Source organism: Petromyzon marinus, chromosome 13, assembly GCF_048934315.1.
Source record: "Petromyzon marinus isolate PM22_M1 ecotype Great Lakes invasive population chromosome 13, UKy_Petmar_22M1.pri1.0, whole genome shotgun sequence".
In the NCBI taxonomy this organism is placed as follows: domain Eukaryota; kingdom Metazoa; phylum Chordata; class Hyperoartia; order Petromyzontiformes; family Petromyzontidae; genus Petromyzon; species Petromyzon marinus.
The window spans coordinates 7,916,446-7,940,464 of record NC_133679.1 but is presented as its reverse complement, the minus strand read 5'-3'; the positions used below and the strand labels follow the sequence as shown (position 1 = coordinate 7,940,464).

Sequence of the window (24,019 nt, the reverse complement as noted above, 5' to 3'; positions counted from 1 at the left end):
TAACATACCAATGTTAAGTGCAAGATTCTTCAAAGCAACACAATTTAGAACGGCTAAATTGCGCTGTCTTGAAGGTTTGTTGACTGGTATACAGGAGTACATGGTTGATTTTTCAAATGAATAAGTAATATTTAAAAATGCTTTTTTAAAAAAAAACACGCTTTAATGAAATTTACCGTACTAGTAATGGCAGAACGCCACGACTCCAGGAAGAGGCCCCGAAGCTTGCCACAACGTAAGAGACTCTGGTGATTTAAAGCTTTCGTGACTGCAGGGATTCATATTCTTGGTTCTTTCGGTAAAGTCACCACGTAGAGGGGAAACAATAAAAGAAGAATAAATAAAAATATATAAAACAATCAAATTATCATGACGTTTCGACTGCAACACAAGCAATCATCATCAGGTGTGAAAATCACAGCAAGAAAATTTGAAAAAAGTCGCGTTTTTTTACGTTAAAAAACCGCCACTTTTGATCAAATTTGAAAAGAGTCGCGGTTTTTTTAACGTTAAAAAACCGCCACTTTTGATCAAATTTGAAAAAAAGTCGCGTTTTTTTACGTTAAAAAGAACCAAGAATATAAGTATACCAAGTTTGCAGTCAATACCACATTGAGAAGTGGGTTAAAATTGAGTTACAAGATTTGAGGATACGCCAACCACAACAACAACAGAGTGAGTTAAATAAAAGCGTGTAATAAAAAAAAAACTCATTTTGTTTGCAACATGTATTTATTACTTGCATATTTCACAATGTCACTGACCGTACAACAAAGCAATTTGCATTTGTGTTTAGATTAATGGGTTCAATTTCCAACTCATGAATACGTATTAACGTGTGATTAACACTTAACATGATAGTACTGTGTACATTTTTGCACGTACTGTAATAAAGCAGTGTATTTTAACACATCCATATTAGAGGTTTTGGGTTAGATCACGTAAATTTAAATGTGTCGTTAAACCCACCACCACCCAACACAGCCAATTTGTAAGGTTTGTCACGTAAACATGTTATATTTAACGTGTCATATTATGTTTACGTGACAAACCTTACTAACTGGCTCTGTCACGTGTTGGCGGGTTTAACGACATTTATATTTAATCGATCTATCCCAAACACCTTTGTTATGGAAAGCAATGAATTATTACTCTTTAATTATAGCAATCTATTGCTAAATAACAGCTTTGCTTCATTTAACAAAACACCATATTTTATGCTGTGGCAAAGAGAAAATTCTGAACAACTGCCTTCAAATGACAATCGTTTACAATTGCAAAACAGTGAAACATTTTCACGTATGATGTTTGAATACCCATGCTTAAAAAGACCATGTTTATACTATAGTCATCAATAATGGCATCGAAAAAATGTAACCTTGTAAAAATAAAATGTAAATGTTTCAGTAAATGGAATCATTGGAGACATGCTATGAATACCAGATGTAATTGTTTTGTTTACTAAAAAAACTTCATAGAATGAGAATAGGTTTTCCCCTTTTATTATTTTACTGTTTCCCTTCTACGTGACTTTACCGAAAGAACCAAGAATATTGGTGTTAAGATGTTAAAACACCAAACTAAAACCTTTTACAAGCAATCATGTCTACATTAACAACAATACTTGTGGTCAGAATGCAAACAAAAAACATAGTCTGATAATATATGATGCATTGTCTTTGAAACCGATTGGTCCACACCAGAGACAGCTTTCTTTGGAGCCTCGTCTCAAAACGGTGTTAGACCAGAGGACGCCAAAAAGTACGTTTTTTTGCATTCTGACCACAAGTATTGTGGTTAATGCAGACATGATTCCTTGTAAAAGGTTTCATTTTGGTGTTTAAACATCTTAACACCTGTTTGCTGCCAGAAAAAGGGGAAAACCCATTCTCATATTTTGGTACTGGCAAAGGAGGCCCCATGATGTAGACTTCATAGAAGTCAAAGACCTAAAAAAAATTCAATAAAAAAAATCATGATTCATATTCCAAATATCTGTGTAGATAAAAACAGATTTTTTTGGGGATGAGAAAATTTCATACGTTTACAGATTAATATCATGGTATGTCTCTTCTGTGAAACTATGCACTTTATTATCAAATGCATTATCTGGATGGCAATTTACGGTGGCTTAAAGTGAAGCCACCGCCTGATGAAGACCACTTGTGTTGTGATTGAAACGTCGTGGGTTTTTTGCTTTTCTTATTTTCAATTAATTTTATTATTTTTATTTTATATCTACGTGACTTTACCGAAATAACCAATAATATTAAAGTGAAACTGTTACATTTCTATCAATTAAATTACCCTGGCACTTTATTTAGCCCTGCATCAAGTTTGTCCTCATGAAAATACCATGAGATTCAATTGCTGGCACATGGGCACCAATTAAAGAGACAAAGAGGGGCTGTGTCATCCAGCCAACCAGAAGGCAGCTGGATGCATGGAAAATTACTTGAATTTGTAGAGTCAGTGCTTCTTCAGTATCTGATTAGCTTTGATGATTGCTCAATATTTTTTCTCATGGTGGGGGGGGGGGGGGGATGGGGGGGCGCACAGGGGCTGGGGTTGGGGGGCACCATAATAAAAAGGTTGAGAACCACTGCCTAATATGCAAGTGAGTGCACTAATGAGGAAACAACACATACATTGCCAGGTGTGCTTGAGATCAAGCACAAAGAGATGTTATCACTTTTGCTCTCTGCCACTGTGAAGGCATGCTGAGGATTTGAACACCCAAATTGCACATTTCAAGGCCAAGCTGCTCATATTTTCTCCACGTAGTTCCCAGGAAACATTCCCTCCTTGCCACGGATGCACCCACTCCACCAACCTGATGGATCTATAAACAAACAGAAGTTGGGTCATTAAATAATGCATATATTTACATAGTTCATTTGCCCAGGATGTCACAGTAGGCCAAGTTCAATTGATTAACCAGGTAAGAACCAGGTAAGAAACCAAGATAGTCTCATTTGCAAGAATGATCCGAGCCACCACAATGATTAAAACAATAAAATAAAGTACAGCAAATAAGTAAATAAAAAAAAATCAGGGAACAGACTACCATGTTAGAAAATAATGACCTGTAACATGCAGGTGATGTCATGAAAATTTAGACATTAAAGTTCAGCGTGCAAATGCAAAATTGAGTGGAAGGTTGTGAGTAGACTGCACGGGTACATGGACTGCAGTAAAATCACGTGCTGGCCACATGGAATCTGGTAGACAAAATAATACGCCCCTTTGTAGTAAATTGTCTTGATTTGGAATTGCTACTTCATGAGTAATTACTGCTTCAACAGTAATAATTTGTGTCGGGTGGAGGATGGTATAGGACTCACATTTTATTCACACGGCGATCTGACCCAAGAACCAATTTATGAATCATAACAGTGGTCAAGAAAGCCGATGTTGTCCTTCCCCCGCACCTCCGATTAGCACGGTTGACTACATACAGTGCAAAAGAAGTTCAACATACACACGTGTGTGTCATGATGTCTTCGCATCATCTGTTTCATTTGTTCCATATCATCTGCTCTCTCAGTTCGTTAATCCATAAGTACTTGTTACACGCTCACTTCAGTCCATGCATCACGACCATAATATTATATTTTAATTGATGAACCAATGATGGTTACACCTGCAGTATCCAATAAGACAATACATGCCCATAGGGTATGGTGGTGCCGTAATTTGCGCACTATGCTATGGACCCGGTGATCTAAGTTTAAGTCCCAGCCACAGCTAACATCAGTGAACGGGTTTTCCCTCCACATTTAGAAACATGTAATGAGATTATTTAGATTATTTTGCTGCTATAAATGTCCAAATGATAAGCCACTTTGTCGAGCTATCATTTGTGTCTGGGTCGCTTCTGAAAAACAAGTTAATACCTCAGTGGACTTTTCTTGGTATGATGGGGTTGGTTTAGTTTCACTTGTACGTGTTTGGGTGAATTCTTTACCTTTCTTGTACTTTGCACGACTATCATGTTTGTATACTGTTTGTTGTCACGTTCTAACCCGCCCCTATTGGATATCTATGAAAAATTGATTTATAGCTCATTGGATTCTTCCAGCGTAAATATTCTGATACTGATTCCAGGCCCTTCCTTCACCAACCTGCACTGGCAAGCGTGGTGAAGAATCGGTCAAACAACCCCTCATGACTGACATGGTATGAAGAGGCCTTCATCCATTAGTGGATTTACAAAGGGCTGTACTTTATAATTTTCCATTCTCAGAAAAAAGGCATCACACGTATATGATCGCCTAGGTATGGCTGTCATTGTTAGAAATACACGGCTACAATTGTCAGCGGGAAACCGACACACCGGAGCCCCAGACACTGAAGGTTCTTCCATTGAAGCTGGAAAAAGTTTTATTGATGTGCATGTGGATTCAGTGACACACACAAGGCTCAGCGAAGCATTTACGCGTGTACGGATTATCACCGGGCAAAGACGATGTTTATATGTGTAGTGTAGCACTCAGAGATGCAGTCTTACATAAGTTATATATATATTTATTATATAAATAGTCCACCTGACTCGATGACATGCTGAAGGTTGACTATATACAACTGGGTGACTATGTAGCTGCTACACGATGTTCACTTTCTCTGACTGACTATATAGGAGCCGTTGATGTAGTAGCCACGGCGAAGACATATAACTCCCTCTCCAGCTTTTCAAGACGATGAGGACGATGATGACCACAGCGACGACGGTCCGGACCCCCAATTCCTACGGCAGCCCCTAGCCCCGCTACGCGCTCCCTTATATCTCCCTTCGGCTGTGGCCCCACCCCTTTTTCCGAACTCTCTTCTGCCGGAGTGTTTCCTAGCCTCGCTAGCACCTGCCAGGTTCCTCACCCAGTTACCTCGCTTGACCCTGCCTGTCCTCATCGCTGCAATCATTACTCGCGGCCACAAGGCCACGCACCATCCTTACACATGCACCACCCACCTTCCCGGATGAGGTCGAAGACTTCGCCGATGCTGAAGCTGATCTCGTCCGTGTCCTGCGCGTCGTACTGGTATATGGCACGACAGCGCGGGAAAGCGGCTGCTCTGGCTTGCATGGGAAGCTTGGATCTTCCGCCTCCCGGCGTAGGGCGAACCTGGGACGCCTGCCTCTGCATGCTGAACGAGGACGCACGCGTGTTCACAAAGCCACAAAAGAGCAAATAAAATTACACACCACGTACGGATACCAACCATGGGAAACTCGTGCTCTGAAGCAGTGCAAAACTGTGAACAAAGATATAATGCATGTGTTGGAAGGGGTGGGGGAGCAGTAACCAAAGCGGAGATGGAGTGACGGATCTAATGAATGCACATGCGCAGATGAGATGAATTGCAAATGCTTGAGCACCAGATGTAGTGGTGGCGACACAACAGCAGGCAGGTAATGGATGATACAATATAAATCTATAGGCAACCGCATCGCAAGATGCTGCACAGACGACACAAGGGACAAATGTGCTAGAGAGAGGCAGTCACTTATAAGCAGAGGGGAAAAAATCAACGTCTTCAGCGTAGACTTGATTAGGGGCAGGGATTTGACAGTACAGGTGGCTGGGGCAAGGGAGTTTCATACAAAGGGGGGTCGTGACTGAGAACTTTGGTCGCTGGAGCAGAGAATGTGTGGACAAGAGCAGAGTGATATGAGGAGAATTCGGCAGAGGCATGTCTATGAAGGATCTTTGAGGCGTTGAGTGAGATTTTGAAATCGATTGGATACTGGATTGGTAGCCAGTGGAGATAATGTGGTCTTATTTATGGGTGTGGGTAAGAAGTCTCGCAGTGGAAGTTTTGAGACGAGGGATTTGGGGAGACTGTAGCACTAGTTGAGGACGATGACGTACCCCGCCGCACCCTGATCCGGCACCCGCATGAAGTCCCTGTCACGTTTGGTCTGGGCAGCGGTAGGGGCGTGCACGTTGGTCGCGTGGCGTGGCAGGGAAGGTCGGTCCTGCTGTTGCTGCCTTTTGGTGCCACCCCTTATGTTGGGCTGAGCGTAGGCGGGTGCCTTGGCTGGACCCGTGGGTTGACGCTGAGAAGGCGGCGCACCGTTGCGGTGCCGCTGCTGCTGCTGCTGGTGTCCTTTGTAGCCTGCTTGGACAGGCGTGATCCCACACGTTGAGTGTTTCATACCTGTTAACCCATTATCAGTGCCTACCTTATTAGAGACCAATCCAGACCTTATTGGTCACCGCGTGTCCCCTTATAAATCTCAACGTTCATCCTACAAAGTCACCATCGCAAGGGAGAAACACAAACAGACACTTTTTTTTTGCTTGCTCGTATTGAAACGGCTGTACCCCGTATGGACCTGAAAAGTCAATTTCCCTGTACAAGAATACGGGTAAACCGTACAGGTTGACGGGTATGGTGTTTGTGCATATTTTACTATTATACTTGTCACAAAATCTCAACACATTTGTCAATAACTCTACCCTCAATAGGAAACAAAAATATATAATAGACCCCTATTCATAGCAAATGTCTTTGCTTTGCATATTGGACCATTTAGCAAAATGTCTATCGTTTATTCTTCCTCTTTAGCGTAGTGTTACTTTTAAATGTGTTGAGTAAAGTTACGTATCTACATGACTTAACCGAAAGACCCAAGAATATGAATTCCTGCAGTCAGGAAAGCTTTAAGTCAAGATTTAAATGTGTTGAGTGTTTTTTTTCTCATTTGTGCTTGTGCTCCACTGCCAACACAGTATCACAAACATTGTCTTTGATGTAATTTTATGTATGACCCTTTTGTCAATCCGCTTATAGGTGAGGGTCTCCTCATGTCGTGCAGGTCGTCAGGGTTATTTGACCATTTTTCAGAATCTTTATTTGGACTGGAGGAATCCGATAAGCTATGAAGCTCCTTTTCACAGATGTCCAGTAGGGTCAGGTCAGCAAGTTACAATAACAAACAATATATTTAAAAAACCCGATAGGAGTGCAAAATAGAGAAAACGATGCCTTTACCCACCATCACGTAGCCCTCCAGCCTATAACATTCTGTTGTGCATGGTGGTTGACCATCTGCATATTAGCCAGGTTAAATCTGCTTAGCTTTTGAGATCTGATGAGATCGGGCACATTGGTGATAGGAATTTTAGCATGGAGTGAGGGCGAGTTTTGTGTATCTGATGCTTGTGTTTGTGTGTGGCTGCTTACCTGCGTTAACGGCTGGCAGTGGACGTTGCTGGATTTGTTTATTATAGGACGGTTGCTCTGTAAAGCCCCTGCCTCTCCCCGTGCCTCTCATAATCTCCTTTCTGTTTGGGCCTGCAAGGTAACGTGCCAAGGGCAGAGATGATTACAACCGGCGTGCATGTTAAAACCCACAATGCATACATGCTGTAAAGTGCACGACAATTAAATGGAATTGTCAGTTTTAAATATATGTGAGCATGCTGAGACAATATGCCTCGACCAATAGTTTTGGTTCTAGGCCTCAAATTATATGCTTTAGAGTCATATATATGTATTTGGTTCCGCTAAAGCAGGGGTCATCAACCTGCGTCTCTGGAGCCGCATGTGAATGCGAGGACCGTCTCGCATTCACATGGATTGTAGCTCTTACAATATTGAGGTTTTTTTACCGGATTAGAAAAAAAATGGCTCTTCTTGTTGTTTTGGTTGCCAACTCCTGACCATTGGTGTTCAGTATACCAAGGAAGTCCAGTTTACTATGGGAGTCCAATTGACTATGGAAGTTCACAGTTTACCGTGCGAGTCCAGTTCACCATGGAAGTCTAGATTTGAAGCTTTCGTGACTGCAAGGCTCCATACTCTTTGGTTCTATTCGGTAAAGTCACGTAGGTAAAAAATAAACAAAAATCACGACGTTTCGGCCACAACACAAGCGGCCTTCATCAGGTGAAGGGACCAGACTGTCTCGAAGACTGCGCTGGAGTGAAACAGAGCCAAGCTCAGACTACGACCTTTAAGCTGTGTGAGAGGGATTAAGGTGCCTTGACAAAGGAATTAGCATAAAAAATTAGCATTTGATTGGCGGACTTAGCATGATGAAAGGTGTAGCACACGGCAGTGCACCTTTTTACCTACGTGACTTTACCGAATAGCACCAAAGAGTATGGAAGTCTAGTTTATCATCGGCACGGGTCAGCAATCTGCGGCTCCAGAGCCAAATGCGGCACTTTAGGGACTATTTCGTGACGTTGTTTATTCAGGACCGTCTTGTAGTCACGTACATTTTGGCTCTGGGAATATTAAAATTTTTTACCGAAATCGACGTAAATGGTTCTTCTCGTTATTTCGGTTGGCAATGCACTATAGGGATGGGCAATAAATGCTTGTGTACCAGCGATGCCCACATCTCAAAAGAACAAAAAAAAGTAACGTACAAGTCCAGAGTATCACGTACAAGTGAGTAATCCTTTACGAATATTTACGTCCACACTCATGTACACGCATGTGAAAAATATAAAGGCTGCGCAAGCATCAATACAAAATAGACTGAGACGATCCTGGGAAAAAGCAGGACAGGTGGCAATTCTATTCGCGGCTCCGGTGCTGCTCACGTGAGCTGGAGGGCAGTCCCCGGCCGATGGTCACGGTAAGAACTCGGCCACTGGATTTCAAAATTGCGACGTCTCCAGTCTTGCACACAAATGACACCTGGCGGGTGCCACCCTTCTCAAACCAGCCCTCCTTCTTCACCCTAAACTCCAGCCTTCACGGGACACGTCGGGGGTGGGTGGGAGGCATGGAGAATCAAGAAGTGTCATTCAGAGTGAGAGGGAAGTGACTTGCATTGGGTAGAGTGCGCGTAAGATAAGTGGCGTTGGCTTATGCTCATAACGGTGGCGCAAAACCCCGTAAACCCGATGAGGTGGATCGTAGATATGTCACTGTGTGAGGGATGTTAAAACTGCTAGGCTGTGAGGAGGCCAGTACATAGCAGTAGCGAAATGAGGTTTCTGACCTTTCGTTATCAGATTTCTTTGGTGCCAAACACTCATTTTATTAATTTTTGCCAAACATGCCGAATGCAGAAACCCCCCCCAAAAAAGGTCCCAAGACTCAGCAAAGTTATCCCCAATAAATAAAATTGATTATGATTGTAATAATTATTATGACAGTGTCGTCATTTCGCATGTTAGGGTTTTCTGCAGGCGCTCCGTTTATATTTCGATTTAAAGCTTTCGTGACTGCAATGATTCATCTTCTTTGGTTCTTTCGGTAAAGTCACGTAGAATGAGAATAAAATAATAAATTGATAAAATAAAATAACACAATAATATTCTCACGACGTTTCGGCCTTCACCTGATGAAGGCCGCTTGTGTTGTGGCCGAAACGTCGTGAGAATATTATTGTGTTATTTTATTTTATCAATTTATTATTTTATTCTCATTCTACGCTCCGTTTATCTTTGGAAAAAATATTTCATGAGGAACTGGCCAAATATCCCCGATGCAGTCTTGACGCTCAATGAGGCTCTTGTTGATAAATGAGAACTATAATGTGTATAACATTTTTGGCTGATGGGGGGATCAGAAGACAGGGGGTTCACACAGTATCGTCGCACACAGGGGCGGACAGGCGGCATCACAGCAGCGCGGCCTCACGTGTTGTTGAAGTTGAGGGCCAGTTTCTGCTTGGTGAGCTCCTCAAAGTGCTTGCACAGGAGGCTGAGGAGCTCGGTCTTGAAGACAGACTCGAGAAGATTGTCGTCCTCGCGCTCGTGAACGATGAACATGTCATCCTGCAAAGTGCTGCACGCAAAAAAAATACCAAAATCCCCCGTATAGCCCCAACAGACTGTTGAGGCAAGTGCTGTTAGCGAACACCTATGAAGGTCGGCACGGTACACGAGGGGGTGGGTGGCCAACACCACGCCCGGCCGCCTTTGTCTCCCTAGTGACGATGTTTACACACTGCACCAGGTACTCATTTGAGGCTGAGTCGACCTAGGGGAGACCCAGGACCAATTCAGATTAATCGTCATTGGTGTTGGCTGTGAGCGGGAATCGAACTCGGGACCCCGGGTTCGTAGCGCAGCGAAGCGCTAACCACTACACTACCACGTGCGTAGTGGCTCACGCACACAGTAGCCAACGTTCAGCCCACGTTACTGCTGCCGCGGCTTTTACATGAGATTAATAGGCGCAGATGATTTTCAAAGGCACACGAATACAGGCTTACAAAGACTAGACATCACAATTACAGTATTATATCATCATCGCATAGTCAATTTGTGCCCGAAGATACCGCCACACCTTGCCATTGCTTCATTCCGTCTGCCAGATCCTAAAGTTGTGGCAAAGTGCTCAATTATAAGTTCGCTTCAGCCATGGATAGGGTAGAAATACCAGACATCATGATCTGTCTTACCCTTACGCAGGTATATACAGAACGGTAGCGCTTAGGCATGATAAAATTAACCTCTGTTTCCACTGTGATCAATTTTCACAATTGGAGGTTATAATTTTATTATGTGCAATGCCTTCTCTGTGCTGTCAATCTGTCTACATCGTTTGGTCCGTCGTCTTCATTTGTTTTGTCTCATCCTTTGTGAAAAAAAACAGCACTCTTGAAGGTATACATGAGAGTTCAGATATTTCTTCATTTGAGCAAGGTTATAAGAAGTTTGTAAGAGAGACGATGGGAGGGAATTAAATTTAGAGCAGTGAAAGGAAAGAGGCAGAAAAGAGAAGAGTTTTGACCTGCAGGATGGTAAGTGAAAACAATACAGATGAGAAAAAAACAAGTTAGCCTGGTAGACTCCATTTTTAAATCTACACTGAAAACTCACTTAATCGGAACTACTTTTTGTGTTTAGTTTGTTGTCCTTCCCCTGCATCTCCGCTTAGCACGTTTGGCTTCGTACGGTGCGAAAGAAGTTCAACATACATACAATCAATCAGTAGAGTTCATAGGAACATTGACCATGGTAGTTGCGATAGAAGAGTCATAAGGAGGTGACTGTTCACCAGTGAATGGAGTGAATCAGTGAGTGCTGGATCATTAATCGACTTGATGGTAACGTTGAATTATACCAGGTGCAATGAGGCAGAAACTGGGTGCTCCATTCCAGATGTGACAACAGTTTTACAACTTCGGCAAAATTCGCGTGCTTCTTACCTGAGCGAGATGGACTGGATTTTGTCAATTTCGATTTTGTTTTTGAGCACCTCCATCAGCTGCCCTTTCTCGGGTCCCTTCTTCACCTTCTCACGCCCGATCAGGTACAGGCACTTAGCGGTCAAGATGAGGTCACGTTTCACCAACTGCCGGGTGACACGAGGGGAGTAGAAGATTCACACGAACCGTAAGAGACCTTCTGCCCGTGGTGCATACCGGCAGCATTCGCCAGCCCAGGCGGCACCGAGTGAGAGAGCTGGGAGACGGGCACCTTGAAGCGGCGGTCGTATTTGGTGACGACGTCGGCGAAATCCACACGCTCTCGCCTCGCCAGGAACTGTCTGAGCTCTGGTCGGTCGTCCATACCGAGGTAGTCTCCGACAAAGTTGCGGTTGATGCTGTTTCTCCTCCGCTCCTTCTTGTTGAGCAGGATGTCCGAGGCTGCAGGAATCCAGCACACGGGTGTTTGAGCTTGCATGCTAAAAGGTTCCGATAAGGATAGCCGAACTGGCGGTGGCGTTTCGTCGTCGTGTGCTAAGCCATCGGTGGCACTGATACACTGGTTACAGTAACTGTTTTAGTGAACACAAAATTATTCTCAACGACTACGACTTATGGGTATCATTGAGAAGACAATTTCAAAGCTGACAAAAGGAAAAGTATCATCAGCATTCGAATTAGGCCTGAATGACCCAGAAGGTCATGGTGGGAATAAAGATTTTAACCCGACTGCATTCTGTAATGAACCAGGGACAAGTGTAGTGGCGGGTTATATATGTGTGTGTGTGTGTGCTGGAGGGGCATTTATGAGGTCCCCCAGTAATTCCCTTCCTATTTCCAGCCTTGATTGTCATTCAACAGGGCCTGGATACGTGGATGTTCATGGCTCCAGCTGGGGTTTGCAGTCTCCGTGTGCGCAGGTGGACTGGCATGTGGCTGGTAGTGACTTTCTCATCAGCACTTCTCACACAGAGACCCACCAGTAGACTTACACGGAGACCCAGATACCTCACAGAGAGCCATAGACTCACATAGAACGTGACGGGGTTTCGCCCGTCACTGCTCCTCAGCTCCCCCTTCTATATTATTTTTATTTAAAGTTTGTTTTAACATTGACTGTGCTGTGCCCCCCTCTCCAGGGTTTTATGCCCCCCTCCCCCTCCCCCTCCACCACCATTTAGGCAATTGAACCTTATTCAATTCAAGACATTCACACTCATCAATTACGCACCCTGCTCCCGCATGCGGGCGTATTGCTTGTAGGCGTTGAACTTGCGCCAGGCCTTCTGGATCGTGCGAGCAAAGGCGTCAAATTTCCTGTCGCGCATCTCCTCCAAGAGGAATAGCTGAGAAAGAGGCCACAGAGTTAACACACAGCGACAACGATCTCCCGTAAAATAGCCTTTAACAGACTGCTGGAGCAAGTACTGTATATGTATATCGTTTATTGTTAAATTTGAATCACAGTTCCTATGATTACTGTTGTTACATTATTTTTATAGCTTTATTTTGGTGTAAATTTCGATTTAAAGCTTTCGTGACTGCAATGATTCATCTTCTTTGGTTCTTTCGGTAAAGTCACGTAGAATGAGAATAAAATAATAAATTGATAAAATAAAATAACACAATAATATTCTCACGACGTTTCGGCCACAACACAAGCGGCCTTCATCAGGTGAAGGGACGAGACTGTCTGGTAGGACAGCGCTTTCGAAAACATATGGTGAAGCCATGTTTTTGCGGAAGTGCGGAGTTGGCCTGATAACTTGAATCTAAATTGTCTTATGGTTGTTATTGTTTGACTTGCATCACACTGGGATTTTTGCACACAGCGTTGTAATACGGTGGTTTTTTTTCCTGCAAGATTTGCTGGTTTATCCAGGATGTTGCTGTTGCGCGTCGTCGCTTTAAGATGTTTCTCTGTTCATATTTTGTTTGTTACGGTTGCACCCAACTCAAGAGCCGCATGGCTCACAGGGCTATACCTAATAAATGAAACTTGAACTTGAAACTTGAAGTGATGTTAGGGCGCATCTATTGAAGCTGGCACGACACACGAGGCTATGAGTGGCTACCACCATGCCTGGCCACCTTTGTTTCCCCAATGCTAATGTTTACACACCTCACCAGGTGCTCATTTAAAAGGCTGAGACAAACTAGGGGAGGCCCAGGACCAGGTAAAACACATTTGTCACCAAATATTTGTTGCTCCCCATAGAATGTTAGCACGCTTGCACACAAAAGACAAAGATCCCCCATATAGCTTTAAAAAGTGCTGTTAGCGAGCACCTATGAAGGCCGGAATGGCACACGAGGGGGTGGGTGGCCAACACCATGCCCGGCCGCCTTTGTCTCTCTAGTGGCGATGTTTACGACACACCGCTACACCAGATACTCATTTGAGGCTGAGTCGACCTAGGTGGAGGCCCAGGGCCGGTTCAGAGAATTCTCACTGATGTTGGCCGTGAGCAGGAATCGAACTCGGGTCGCCGGGTTCGTACCGCAGCGTGCTCACCGATACTCTACCACAGACAGGCACTCAAGCACACTCAACATTTAACACTCCTTAAGGCAGCCCTGCACAATCAAGATGCCATCGTGTGTCTCCCTCGTATATATCTCTCCACATAAAAGTAATTCTCATACAGATCGCACAGTCAACCACTCACCACCACTCTAGCCTGCCACATTGCCGAGGGGCGGCACGGCGTGCAAACGCGTTAACGAGCTGGGGGGGGGGGGGGGCCTTCTCCTCTCACCGACTCGGGGGCCTTGATGAAGACCTTGGAGCGCCCCATCTGGAACTGGTCGGCCTCCATGTTGACGGCGCGCAAGATGTGTGTGATTCCCTGGCGCTCGTCCCCGCGCCATGCCGGCCACGTCTCCGCCGTCAGGATTGCGTACCTGTCCGCGCGGGGCGCAAATCGTCCAAGGTTGTTGTCGCCATCGGCGGCGGCGGCGTCGTCGTCATCATCACCATCATCGTTGTAATTGCCATCATCGCCACCATTACCGTTTTGCATTTTCATCATCGTGATCCTCATCATCACCACCACCGTAATCATTTTAATCATTATTAAAAATTACCATTTTCATCACGGTCATCGTCGTTTTCATTCTCACCACCACCAGTCATGTTCTGGTACAATCGTCATTGCAATTCCCATTGTCATCATCACCATTATCAGCAGCATTGCCATCATTGTCATAATTTTTTGCAGTCATCGTTATAATTATTGCCATTGTCATCGTTCCTATCATTATCATCATCATTGTAATAGTAATCATTGTCATTACCGTTACCATGATCATTACAATTGCTGATATAATTATCATCATCATTCTAGACATTATCACAACCAATGCCACCACCTTCATCTATAGTGACGTTTTTCACGAAGAAACATCTCAATGGCTGCAACCAAGAACAGGAATCAATTTTAAAGTGTATTATTTTTTTCTTCAAAAATGTAGCCGTTAGAGACCAGTCGAAAGTCCCCCTGCGTTGTCGGTGACCTTCACCATGGCCGAGTGAAGTTGCGCGTCTCACATCGGCACAACGAGTTAGGGGCCGTCCATAAATGACGTCACGCGATTTTGGACGATTTTTGACCTCCCCCCCCTCGTCACAAAAAGTCAGACCCCCCCCCTCAAATATGACGTCACAAAGCTCTGCCCCCCCCCACCCCCCAAAACCATATTTCCATTTTGAAAATAAAACATGCTTCAAATCGCTTTAAACTATTGTCATTGTAGTGCATATTTAATGTGGCGCTGCACTCTGATGTTGTAGGAGAAAACATTTATTATAAAGTCCATTTAATTAAGTAGAACGTGTTCATATTTATTTAAAGTTGCGCATTTTGATGTGACGTCACATTTCTCACCCCCCCCCCTCGTCACACATCGTCACAAATGTCTGACCCCCACCTCCCCCTAGGTGCGTGACGTCATTTATGGACGGCCCCTTATGGATAAATCTTGACTTAAAGCTTTCGTGACTGCAGGAATTCGCACTCTTTGGGTCTTTCGGTAAAGTCACGTAGATAGAGAAATAATAAAAAAAATCACGACGTTTCGATCGCAACACAAGCAATCGTCTTCAGGTTAAAAAAAAAATACAGCAGGAGACCTGCAGTTTGTGTCGCGATCGAAACGTCGTGATTTGCATTAAGTTTCCATCTACGTGACTTTATCGTAAGACCCAACGAGTATGAGTTACGGGTACTCGCCACAAACCCCGGCGATCTTTGTCATGAATATTGCCTTGCACGGACAATCCCAGCAGGGGGTGGGTGGGGGGGGGGGACGTTGGCTGAGCCACTCGCGTGCCGGGGGTTCGGCGCTCACCTCTGCAGAAACTTTTGGAAGACGCGTCGGTACGCGAAGCCGGCGCGGCGCACGCGGATGTTCTCCCGCAGACCCAGGTACTCCACCTGGTGGCGCACCCTGCACGTCGCGGACGCAGGCACGGGCACGCAGGTGCACGGGCAGCAAAGTCAGTTACGAGCGGACCCGCGTCGGCCTTGCCAAAGAGGGAAGAGTCGCCCGTGCCACGGTGGGATTCTCGCCGCCGTTTGCAATCGAGCGAGCACCTTTTGGACGCACGCAGCCTTCAACTTCGACAATGCGACTTCAAAGCTGGCGACGCTTGGAAAGCCCAATTGGGATGTCCACGAGAAGTCACGGACACCCCGTGGAAATCCTGACAGGCAGACAATGCCTGGCTTCGATCGTCCATGAAGCTTATGGGTCACGACCCCTAAACTGCATCTGCATTAACTGTGGCAGGTGCAGACGCCTGATGCCAAATGAAAAGTCAAAACAATCTACAGTCCGCGACTGTGGTCATCCAGAACAGACCATGGGACATATAACAACTCAATGCCCAAATCACATAGGGAGGAGGAATCACAGCGATACGCTCCGCTACTCCTGATGCAATCATCTTGCTCAACCACCTCAATGTAAATTTATAGATATTACTGCTCTACATCAACATCAGTCATATAAAGATGAAGAAGAATGGGATTCTCATCAGGTAAAACATTCTTAATAATAATGAAGATTAACGATGTTTAGAAATACAGAAGAAATGAACATTTTACAAAAATACTTGATGGATATACAGTGAATGATGAGACTCAGAGGGCCAAAGCTGTTCCACAATTTGCCCGAATTTTACTGGCGATGGAATGGCAGTAAAAGGAGGAACATGCCGAAGTCGACGGCCACCCACGAGATAGAGCGATGAGATTACTTCCTGTGCAGAAGCCAGATGGATTGTGGCATTGCAAAAGCGATGGAGACGGTGTGGGTCGGCCTACATGCAGCGGTGGACGGATCAGGGCTGATGATTATCAGGACGTGGGCATTGGAAAATCTATTATGATGTGAGTTACTTGAAAGAATATATGATCGAGTTTCTGGCCCACTGGTGAGTGCTAGTACATCTGCGTATGTGTGCGTTGTGTGTATACTAGAGTTGCCACCCATTCTGGTTTTCCAGAATAGTCCTCTTCTTTTTGCCGTCGCTGTCCTAAGAAATATGTGGCTTAACCCAGGACAAAAGAAAGTCGTGTTTTTTTTTTATCAGTTGAGCAATAATGCACCACTGAAGACAATGCGATTTCACCTAGTTATCCCCTCTTCTGGTATCAGGAGATATTCTTCTTCCCAAGATATGACCCATTTATGTGTATGCATGTTGAACTTCTTCACAAAGTACGTAGCCAACCGTGCTAATCGGAGGTGCGGGGGAAGGACAACAATCTAAACATTTAATTATTTGTATTGTCTCGAATATTATTTTGTATTGTGAGCGTTTACAAAGTAGTTTGAGCAAGCCAACTTATGTTACGAAATATTTTATCCTATAGAAAAAAAATCAATGCGCTTGCAATTGAGACTCTTCTGGTCTCCCCAACCCTCACCCCGGTTAAACAAAACGAACTGAACAGAGGTGGTGGTAACGCGAGTGTGATTGGCCCTCGGCACCTGCTCTCCTCCCAGTCGCGAGGGCGCTTGGTCTCGTTGGGCTTGATGCAGCGGATGTAGTGCGGCGTGCATCGCATCAGCGTGTTCACCAGGTCGTTGGCTTGTTTCTGCACGCGAGCGAGAGCAAATGCGCGCGCGGGCGCGTGCGCACAGGCGCGCGGGCCACGCGGTCAATGCGCGCACAAGGTTTCAATCAAATGAGTTGCAGATTGCTGTATATTTACATGATATTAACTAAATGTACAATACGTTTTAAATACGTCTATTTTTAAAATAGGCTTCAAATCATGGAGAATCAAAATCTTTGTTTATCCTGGAGGAATGCCAACTGCATAACGACCAATCACACGGAAGTTTTTTAAAATCATTTTTACCTGCAAGTTTCCTTTTCCCATACATTCCCCTGCACTGAAATACATTTTTTATTGTTTTATTTTCACAATACAAGTCTCTCTTGCAAAATAACGGTTATGAAGTTAATTAGCATACGCATGCCATTATTTCGTTTCCCAACCTAACCAAGACTCTCTCAGTTAATATATTTCCTAAAGAAAACCAGTCAGCCAAAATATGAAGCTCTTATTTTCACCCCCTATGACAGTACATTTTTTGGGAATGTTTTGTAATTAGCTATTTCACGAGTAAAATCATATATAAGTGGAGCCCCGTTCTGTCTGCACACATACATTTAAAAAACATGTTTTAGTCCATCGGCCTATTGGCTTTCCAAACCAATATTATCCCGCAACATGTGTTTAAGCCAGAAAACTCTGTACCCGTTTTGAGCTTCTGGGTCTCGTCATTGTTAAACAAAATAGGCTGATTTTTTTCAGAAGTTATTGGCAAGAGCACCTCCATCTGAATGGCCGTGTGTTTTTTGCAAGTGTAATGTCCCTGAAGCATTTAGTTTAAAGTCTTAAGAGTGAAGTCAGACATCGCACCTTGATCTTGCTGCTAGCCGTGGTGGGTCGGCCCTTCTTCTCCACCTGCAGGTTCTCGGGGAAGAGGCTGTAGAAGAAGGGGCTGCGGGATTTGGGAAATGTCGCAAGGTGACCAAAGAGAATATGTGCTCTTTCGAAGTTGCCTTTTTTTGGGTTGTGCCTTTTATGAAGTGCCTCTACACGTACGCAAGCGTGCGTGCACATGTGCCTATGTGTGAGCGCGTGCGTCGGTGACAAAGGATACTCACTATTGGCTGCTCTGCATCAGCTCGACCAGGTCAGGGAAAAGCACATCTCGGTTGCGCTCGCAGAAGCCCTCCACGTCGTAAGAGACCTGGGGGCATGGAAATAGCGAGGTCAGGGCCTGGCGCGAGTGCGAACTTTATGCCCCATTGCTCGAGTCGTATCTGTATAGCGGTTACGCGAGTGGCATACGTACTGTATCTGTGAGAGTGGGTGTGTAAGGATGAGTGCATTGTTAACACAGCAAGCTCCGATTAGTGCGGTTGGCTACATACGGTGCGAAAGAAGTTCAACATACATGCATGCATACATAGCAGTGAGTGTGCACAATGCCAGGAGCGCAACCAGGATATATATATATTTTCTAAGGTTGAAAATTGAGCAGGGCCTCCCCCATTTCATTCCCCAGCACCGGAGCCGCTCCCGCCGGCCACGCTGTGCGGCGCACGCCGCCGTCACCTTGCCGGCGTAATGGTGCACGACGAAGCCGCGGTTCCAGGTGTTGAAGTGCTCGTGGCAGCCGATGCCGGCCTGCAGCTTCTGCAGCAGCGTGGTGTCTGCACCCTCGCCCTTAGCGTGCATGGTGGCGCACACATCATCAAGGATGCTCATCACCCCCGGCGGGTTCTGTCCGGGGGGGAGGGGGGGGGGGGAAGATTTGAAGCATGCCGGTCGATGTGACGACGCCTTCAACCAGCAGAGTAGGGAAATAGGCCCGTGAGTTTGTGGTGCCACCTGCCATGGTTTTTCCAGGGTCATCCTCTAGATGTCATTGGAAATCACCGATGAATAATTATAATGATGCGCTACTCAAGACAATGCATTCCAATGTAGTTATCCTCACTTCCGGATTTGTGAGATAATAATATGTATTCTACTTCCCATGATGTGTCAGGATTGTTTGGACCGCAGAGGTGGTAGTTCTAACATGAGTATGTGTGAAGATGAAGATGACAATAATATTCCTTTTAGGTTAGAAAATCTTGGACATTTATGTTTTGATTACTTTATTCGGCTTGTTTAACCTGGTAAATCCTACCGAGTCTCATAATTATTTTTCAGCAGGGTCCTGCCAAGTATTTTTCCTCAGTCAGAGGGCAATGTTGCTATGTGTAATCCATATTCTTGGTTCTTTCGGTAAAGTCACGTAGAAGGGAAACAAAAAAATAATAAAAATATAAAACAATAAAATTCTCACGATGTTTCGACTGCAAAACAAGCAATCATCATCAGGTGTGAAAACCACAGCAAGAAAATTTGCAATTTTCGAACCCAGGTCCTTCCTGCTGTGGGTTTCACACCTGATGATGATTGCTTGTGTTGCAGTCGAAACGTCGTGATAATTTAATTGTTCTATATTTTTATTATTTTATTGTTTCCCTTCTACGTGACTTTACCGAAAGAACCAAGAATATGAATCCCTGCAGTCACGAAAGCTTTAAATCAAAATGTGCAATCCAGTTGAGTAATTTGCGGGTAACATTTCAGAATTAGGATTTTTACCAAACACAGTTATAGTATATATCTACATTTGTTTTGCTATGACAGCAAACCTGAAAACCTGGAGGAAACCCCTGCAGAGCAAGGGAGAACATATTCATTCGACAACATAGAAAAGTGTCCGAGTCCGGAATCGAACCCAGGTCCTTCTTACTGTGAGGCACAAGTTGTATTACTGGCTCACCCTGCCGGTATGATGCGTGAGAGCAAAGGGACCCGTGCCACTTACAACTTTGTTCTCGATTAGGTCACAGACGATTTTGTTGTTGAAGTATTCAATGGGTGTCCACTTGATGCCTTCCTGTACGTACTCTTCCTGCAGGGAGAGTAGTTGAGAGCGATACGCGAATCCTTAAGAACCATTTGCTGTAATTGTTTTTTTTTACCAGGCAAGACCCACTGAGCTATATAGCTCTTTTTTAGAAGCAACCTGGCCACAAATGATGGCTCAGCGAAGTGACTCATCATGTAGAAATTTATAGCAATCAAATACGGTAAACGTATGGTTCTATATGTGGAGGGAAAAACCGGAGGACCTGGAGAAAAATCCGCGCGACCACAGGGAGAACATGCAAACTCCAAATATACAGGCGTCAGGGTCGGGATCGAACCCATGGCCTCCTGTATACCAGGCGAGATAGTTACCACCTCGCCACCGTGAAAATACATACCAATGCACGCAGCAAAGCTCTCGCTACCTCTGCAGATTCAGCCGCTCATCAGCACACCATGCAGCTTGCAAAATGGATAACAGACGGGGCTTAGCGGGCGACAACAATGATCACCCCTGTCAGAGATTGTGTGGCCAAGGGAATTCATGCTGTGCTGATGTATACAGGATATGCGTGCCACACTGTTTAGAGGTGCAGAACCTTGAGCTGCAGTTGTATTTGGATGCCATATGAATACAAATTGTCGTAATGTAATGGTAGCGATAACTGAACCAGTACTGCTAAGATAATGTGTTTTAATCCTGGCTTCTGCGACACTTCTGTATTGCTATTTGATATGGCACAAGACCTGGGGCAGCCACACACAACCAGCTGCTGCTGTGGCAGTTCGAGAGAAATCCTGCAGCTTCTATTGATGGCGCTTCCACAGCTGTGGCAGATCGGTTGATGTGGAGGGGTACGTTATAATCCTGAGCTGGTCAAGCGTACCAGTGAAAAAGCGTTCTCCAATGTGGTTAAGAAATTAAATATTAAACGGGATTTCTTACAGACTAATTCTGGTCCAACCAGTAAGTACATGTCGTCGATGAAGCATTACAGCTGGTGAGAAATCCTGGGATGGATTTATTTGTAATCCTCCAGAGACTGGAGTTTGTAAAGTGGTAGTGTCGATGGCTCACCTGCTCTGCCTTGAGTGTGAGCTCGATGAAAATCTGTTGCAGTTTCTCATTCACAAAGTTGATGCAGAACTGCTCAAAACCATTTTTCTGCAGCACACACCAGGCATAGATGAGACATGTATTGATGAATGAGCTTTGAAGTGTTTTTATTTGCTCTTCATCCGCCAAACTAATAAGAAACGCCACAAAGGTCATTAAGAAACAGCAGAAGAAATGTCCCAAACTGTCTTTCACGGCTGCCTTGTTATTTACTCACCGCTATCCCCTGCTTTATATGCAGATCTTAATAACAACACGCAAAGCTGTGCTACTCTCAAACAGCAGGCAGAAACGACGCCTTGCATGCAAGTCTTGCGACCACCACATTGCGCGTACACAGCTCTCAGCCTTGTCCAGACCACCAATTAAAGTTCCCGTTTTACTGAATTGTCGTCATCATTTACAGACGGTGTTGGATTTTAATAATCAGCTGTCAGCTGGACAACGTACTGACACTCAGCGAATGTGGACCATCATCATTGCAACAGTAATCCCATGCACGTTGTGTTGAATAGGTGTCAGATGTTTGTACCTGAAAGATTTCGAAGCCATAGATATCCAGCACCCCAATGTTGTATTCTTCCCTCTCCTTCCTAATCGCCTTGTTAATTTCCTGCAGCACATTAGACAAGGCGGGCAGGCAGGGACGCTCGCCAACAGACAGTTTGTTGCCCTTGTCTCCGTACCTCCGATTAGCACGGTTGGCTACGTACGGTGCGAAAGAAGTTCAACGGACATACACGTACATACAACACGTGTGCGAGTAAACGGGTAGATAGGTAGTTTGACAGGTCTGTGAGTAGATAGGTCGACATGTAATCTGAAAGGTGTGTGGGTCGACGGGTAGACAGGTCATCTGACAGGTGCGTTGAAATGTGGGCAGACAGTTGATGTGACCAGTAAACAGGTGGACAGTCAGACAGGTCAGGTAACTGTTGAACTAGCGGATGGGCAGACAGATCATGCGACGTGGGAGCAGGCGGCTGTGATGGACAGGTCGTCTTATCATTGAACGGATGGGCCAGCAGACTGAACAATTTAACCGGTAGATAGGTGGACAAGCAAGCAGGCAATTTGACCAGTGAACAGGTGGGACAGGCGGGCAGGTCACCTGCACAAGAAAGTCGAAGAGGCGAGAGTGCAGGGCCTTGGCGAGCGCGTCGCGCGTGTAAGCCGCCTGCTCCGTGTTGAGCGTCACCGTGATGGATTCAGACTTGCCGCCCCATTTGCTGTCCATAGTGCGGCTTGTCAGCTTCTCCATGAGCCGGTCCTGCTCGATGCCCAGCAGGTGGGCTGGGAATGCCAGGTCTGAAACACGCATAGCTGGATGAAGGCCCTCCCCCACGCCGTGCCCCGATCGTGGGGTTCATTTGACCACACTTCACCGTGTTAGTCGCTGCGTATTGGTGGGGGCGGGGAGCATAGGTGCCGTGCCAGCATGGAAGTACATTTTCAGCAATGGATTTGTTTAACACGTAGGCTTTCGCGACCAATATCATCCGTAATATAGGTTATTTGGGCTGTAATTAGTTGTAATTACTCTATGAAGCTGCAAAACGTCTTGGCAGAGGTGCGAGTACCCACACTTGACCCCACCACACGTATGAATGGGCACACCACATTTGTAGTGTGCCCATATATACTGCTTCGTGTACAGAGGCAGGTGGGATTTAAGAAACTTGCACGATCATTTCAACAGACTCAGAATATTAATTTATATTGGAGGAATCCGATGAGCTATAAAGCTCACAGATGTCCAGTAGGGGCGGGTCAGAACATTGAAACACAGCAAGCACTACAAAAACACGATCGAAGTGCAAAGTATAGGAAAGGTAAAGAAATCACTTAACAATAATACTCAAATAAAATCTAACTATTCTTTTTATCGTACGAGGTAAAGCCCACTGAGCTATTTTGCTTCTTTTTCAGATGCTACCTGCCCACGAATGCTTCCGCAACAAAGTGGCTAATCACGTGGAAATGTATAGCAGCCAAATACTCCGTCACACAGGGAGATGGAACCGAACCGGCGACCTCTGGATCCCAAGACCAGTGCACTGTTACACCACAGCAGCATTCCGGTTTAGGCGCCGAGCGAACATGCAAGGGAGGGGTTGTTGCGCGTCCTAAGCGTTGCGGGTCCCTCTGCTGCCAGGGGCGTGCGTGTGGGCGGAGGTGCTCTCACAGTCCAGGCTCTCCACGGCAGCGTAGTTGCCCTGCTCCATGAAGGAGATGTTGCCCAGGTGAAGAATCCCGGCCACGATCTGCAACACCATGGCTTGCTCGTCGGGGAGAATGCCGATCACCTGCATCGCAGCCTGGCGCCCAAAAACATTTCAAAAACCAGATTGGCCCGTGGCTCTGGGTCAGAGGCACAGCCACACTCTGGAAGTTGTGGGGGGGGGGGCTGCAAGCGAATGATACCCAGTGGTTATTGGTTACATTGCAGATGTAGTTACTCGTAATTTATTCATCAGTGTCATAGGAGGAACGCGGTAGGCGGGGTAGTGGGGGCCGGCAAGTTGGTTGCCCAGGGCCCCCATCCAAGTGGGGGGAGGGGGAGAAGCGCTGCCTGTATGGGTGATAGAACTGTTGGAAACAAGCAAGCAGTGGATACTGATGACTCACTTTTTGGTGGGGAAGTCTGAGGATGGGGCACCTTGTCCTGAGCACCAAAACGTCTACCTATGACTCCGTTGGTGCTGCTCTCATTAATAAGTGTTGCCACGCTGGTCGTAGAACAGATGCACCCAATTAAACATGCATTATGCAACTTCTGGCGACTGACTCAGTACTGAACCTAACTGCTCGTGCGTGACTGTGTCA

General features: G+C 45.3%; 1 protein-coding gene across 2 annotated transcripts in view; it reads right to left on the bottom strand.

Moving 5' to 3' along the window:
- Positions 1-713: 713 nt before the first annotated feature.
- Positions 714-24,019, bottom strand: part of LOC116941931 (unconventional myosin-Ie-like) — a 47,716-nt gene continuing 24,410 nt past the window's right edge. Inside the window, exons 9-28 of one of the 2 annotated variants that reach the window (XM_076066830.1) lie at positions 23,379-23,511; positions 22,305-22,501; positions 21,726-21,806; positions 21,155-21,241; positions 20,033-20,119; positions 18,763-18,930; positions 18,309-18,394; positions 18,061-18,142; positions 17,120-17,226; positions 15,473-15,571; positions 13,882-14,026; positions 12,354-12,468; positions 11,394-11,563; positions 11,123-11,268; positions 9,607-9,753; positions 8,559-8,710; positions 7,189-7,299; positions 5,871-6,159; positions 4,970-5,145; positions 714-2,842 (exon numbers count right to left, since the gene is read on the bottom strand). In XM_076066830.1, coding sequence (XP_075922945.1) covers positions 2,766-2,842; positions 4,970-5,145; positions 5,871-6,159; positions 7,189-7,299; positions 8,559-8,710; positions 9,607-9,753; positions 11,123-11,268; positions 11,394-11,563; positions 12,354-12,468; positions 13,882-14,026; positions 15,473-15,571; positions 17,120-17,226; positions 18,061-18,142; positions 18,309-18,394; positions 18,763-18,930; positions 20,033-20,119; positions 21,155-21,241; positions 21,726-21,806; positions 22,305-22,501; positions 23,379-23,511 — 2,655 coding nt within the window. In that variant the 3' untranslated portion in view covers positions 714-2,765. The remainder of the gene's footprint in view (positions 2,843-4,969; positions 5,146-5,870; positions 6,160-7,188; positions 7,300-8,558; positions 8,711-9,606; positions 9,754-11,122; positions 11,269-11,393; positions 11,564-12,353; positions 12,469-13,881; positions 14,027-15,472; positions 15,572-17,119; positions 17,227-18,060; positions 18,143-18,308; positions 18,395-18,762; positions 18,931-20,032; positions 20,120-21,154; positions 21,242-21,725; positions 21,807-22,304; positions 22,502-23,378; positions 23,512-24,019) is intronic. The other variant, XM_076066831.1, reaches the window with a different exon arrangement.